We start from the raw sequence: 4,161 nt of genomic DNA on the forward strand, positions 1-4,161 counted from the left end.
ACTTTTATTTTATGGAATTTAATGTCCCTACTTTTTAGATTTTAAAATTCAGGTCTAATTGGTAACACCATTAACTTTTTTGTTAAATTCAAGTTAATTATAAAGTCATTTTTTAATTACATGGTCACCAAGTGAACATTTTTTTATTTGAAAAATATCACAATAACAAATTTAACAATGTTAATATTTGGACATGAATTTTAAAATTTGAAAAGTAGAAGGACTAAATTCCATGAAATATAAATACAGAGACTAAATTCCTAATTTTGAAAAATACATGGAGTTGTGACATATTTTAACCAAATAAAACGATATTATTAATTGTGTCAAAAAGAATATTAATACATTTTAAGGCTAAATGCATAAAACTTCCTAAACTATAACTCAATTGAGTGGTTGAATACTAATTTAGATTAGTCATAGATTAGATTTATAATAATAAAAATAAGTGTACATATACTATAAACGGCTGAGATGCAGGGATGATAAAAGTGGTGAATTTCAAGTAATATCCTAAAACTTTTTAGGTATGAAAGTGATAATAGTGAATAACTTGGGGCACCATTTGAATGTTTAAGCCAAATAGATATTATATTTATAAGTTGGTAAAAAAGCGTGCGAAACAGCGAATCTTCTTCTTCATCTATGTTTGGAGTTTGAATACAAAAAGAAAGTAAGGTTAAGCCTTTTCATTAATCCTCAAGCTTTTATTTTTGCCCATAAGTCTACTCCCAGTTTCCCTTAATCCTCCATGGGCAAAGGCGGAGGTTGTGTCCCAAGCAAAAAGAGACAACCTTCCTCTGCCGAAGGCTCTGCCACTGCCACTGCCACTACCGCCACCAACAACGCACCCATCGAAGCCGATGAAGAAACTCACGAAACTGCCAGTGTAGCTGTGAATTCTACGAATGCGCAATCAGTTACCGCCACTTTAAAAATCTTTATTGTTTACTACTCCATGTATGGTCACGTGGAGAAACTGGCCAAGCGGATGAAGAAAGGGGTCGACGGCGTGGAAGGTGTAGAAGCGGTTCTTTATCGGGTTCCCGAGACGCTCCCGGATGATGTGCTGGACCATATGAAGGTGCCGTCGAAAAACCCCGAGGTTCCAGAGATTAAAGCGGCGGAATTGGCGGAGGCGGATGGGGTTCTGTTTGGGTTTCCGACGAGGTTTGGCTGTATGGCGGCTCAGATGAAGGCGTTTTTCGATTCCAGTGGACAGCTTTGGAAGGAGCAGACTCTGGCCGGGAAGCCAGCTGGGTTCTTTGTTAGTACTGGAACTCAAGGAGGCGGCCAAGAGGCCACCGCGTAAGTTGGAATTTTGATTAACTTTCTCTGTTTTTGTTGCAATGGTCGACAATTTCCATAAATTTGGTTACTTTAGATAATACATTGCTCCCCAAACCCCTCCACATCAGCAGAGAAATTTTCATCAATAATGTCGTTTTCCTTCTCTTTACCTTTGTTCTTTCCTGAATTTGTTATCTCACAAGAGAAATCTAAGAAAGTTGGATCATGGAAAATACCTCGTAGATGATTCATGTTACCTAGTTTGACATCTAGAGTTGAACAAAGTGTTTATCGTTTAGCTCAGAGGTTACAAGTTATGGTAGATGTCTCATGAGATCAAATAGATGAAGATACAAGTTGGCTATAATAGTAAACTTATCCTATAAATTTATGTTTACTTGTAAGTGCTAAGATTTATCTTGAATCTGCGTAAGTTGGATGGTTTTGGTTGCATTTCAGAGGCTTTGTTCTTTCTATTACAAGTATGCTGAATCCTTTAATTTGTAGGTTTTATTTTAAACAACTACGGTTTAACTCTTAGCTTAGATTAAAACGTAAGACAATTGCTTCCAGTTTTACTCATGGCTAGGTTTTTACCATTTAAAGTAGATGATTTTAATGTCGATGTTTATGCTCACTGGAAGATGAAGTTTGTCTGACATGAGAATTTAATCTGATCTATAGAAGCCTTTTAGGCTTGAAAATGTTGAGTGGATGTTTCTTTCTATAGTGTTATTGGTTTCCTTCTCTTTTGTGTTTCAGTATTTTATACTTTATTGGTTTATTATCAATACAAGATGCTCTCTGCATTTCCAGAGGATTCATGGCGCTTTTTGTCCTAATTTATCACTTATCAGCTTTCATACAATTTGTACATCAGGATTATCTCTTCCTGTGATTTTTTTTTTGGTCCTTGACCAATGTAGTATTTAAAATATTTAAGAAGATTTATGCATTTCTTGTGCTTCCCTCTGGTTCAGTTGGACGGCAATAACGCAGTTGGCACACCATGGAATGCTGTTTGTTCCTATTGGCTACACTTTTGGAGCTGGTATGTTCAAGATGGATTCCATACGAGGAGGTTCTCCGTACGGTGCTGGAGTTTATGCAGGTGATGGCACAAGAGAACCAACTGAAACTGAGCTTGGGCTTGCAGAGCATCAGGGAAAGTACATGGCTGGTGTGGTCAAGAGGCTTTGTCAAGCTTGACATTCCCCACACTTGAGGGTCGCATACTTTGTTGATTGTTCATTAGGTGAATTGTGTTTGAATTTGTCCTTGGTCTTGCCATTTCTCAGCATGAGAGATGTCACTTATATTGGTATTTATTTCACCATTTCTTTTTGTCAATTCCATTCAGTTGAGAAAGATGTACATGATTTGATCTTCTTGTGTCTTGTCTTATCAAATAAGATGTATCATATGTGGCCATCGGGATTTTTGGTTTGTATAATTTCCATTGTGTAATTCACCACAAGCTTTGATTTAATAAAAGAAATTTCATTTGTCTGTCTCTGGTGGATAAAGATGAGATGAATTGGCATACTCAACCTGTCTGCGAATCTCTAAGTGCATGATTTTTTTTTCCCTGTAAATGATTTAGATTTGCTAATTTTTGTGATTTTTTCTGCTTCTGCCTTCTAGTTATTCAAAAACAGACATCGTTTCATCAATCCAGCAAGTGCATTATACGAAGATCCACCCTTCATCCAAGCCTTCTCTGCACTATGTTTTAACTTTTCACTCTGTCTCTTATTTTTCTCCCTTCATCAAATATTTTCTTTACCATTGCCTCGATCTCTTCCCTCCCGACGACACCCTTTGCGTAAGCGTGGGGCGAATAAATTTTTAGGCTGGTCCGCAAAAAATTTGGTACTACACATGTGTTTTCACAACGGATCATTTGTATCTCTTCTATTCCGAAGATTCAATCGGGAAATTCTTCACTTTTCAACATTTTACTAACTCGTTCTTAGTCAATCCCAATTCATAGTTTACATCAATTGATCATTCTATAGGCAGCCACATCTCATATAGTAACAAAAGATAATAAAAAAAAGGATCGAAATATTATTTACATACAAACTTACGTTGGTGCAAAATATAGAAATTTTGCAACTTAGTCCACAATCTTTTCCTTTCCCCGATCAAGGTCGATTCCACGTATTTCTTGGTCTATAATAACACATTTGACTTATTAAAATGCTCACATTATTCAATAACCCAAAAACATCCTATGGCAAAATTTACAATTTTGCCCCTAAAGTTTCACAAAATTACGATTTTTCCCTAGGTTCGGGAAATAATTTTTATTCAATTTCCTTGTATTTTAGGCTTATTCGAATCATTTTCATAACTATATCAGTCCACAATTTGCATTAAATCACACACTTACACACATTTTACACTTTTTTACAAACTAGTCCTTTTATGCAATTTCAACAAAAATCACTTAGTAAAAGTTGTTTATCACTCTCCAAACATTCATATTCTTCCATAAAACATCAAAATACATGCATGTAATCCATGGGTAAAATTTTAAATATAAACCCTAGCTCAAAATATTGGTAGAAATAGGTAAACCGAGCTACGAGGATCTAAAAAATGTAAAGAACATTAAAAACGGAGCTAAAACGGACTTAAAATCGAGCTTGGAAGTTTGAAAAACCCTAGCTATGTCTTCCTCATGTGAAATTCAGCCATGGGGTTGAAGATGGACAAAAATTGGCTTTTAATTTTGTTTTTAATTCATTTTAATAACTAAATGACCAAAATGCCCTTAATGAAAAACTTTGGAAACATGCCCAAACATGTCCATTTTTGTCCACCAACTTAACCAATGGTCTAATTGCCATATAAGGACCTCCAATT

General features: G+C 35.5%; 1 protein-coding gene across 1 annotated transcript; it reads left to right on the forward strand.

Moving 5' to 3' along the window:
* The first annotated feature begins 528 nt into the window (after window positions 1-528).
* LOC108465021 (probable NAD(P)H dehydrogenase (quinone) FQR1-like 2) lies at window positions 529-2,803 on the forward strand. Its single transcript, XM_017765323.2, has 2 exons — window positions 529-1,308; window positions 2,271-2,803. Exons 1-2 carry the CDS (start codon window positions 752-754, stop codon window positions 2,497-2,499), a joined length of 786 nt encoding a protein of 261 aa, XP_017620812.1. The 5' UTR covers window positions 529-751; the 3' UTR covers window positions 2,500-2,803.
* Window positions 2,804-4,161: the final 1,358 nt, after the last annotated feature.

This window comes from Gossypium arboreum, chromosome 11, assembly GCF_025698485.1.
Source record: "Gossypium arboreum isolate Shixiya-1 chromosome 11, ASM2569848v2, whole genome shotgun sequence".
NCBI lineage: Eukaryota > Viridiplantae > Streptophyta > Magnoliopsida > Malvales > Malvaceae > Gossypium > Gossypium arboreum.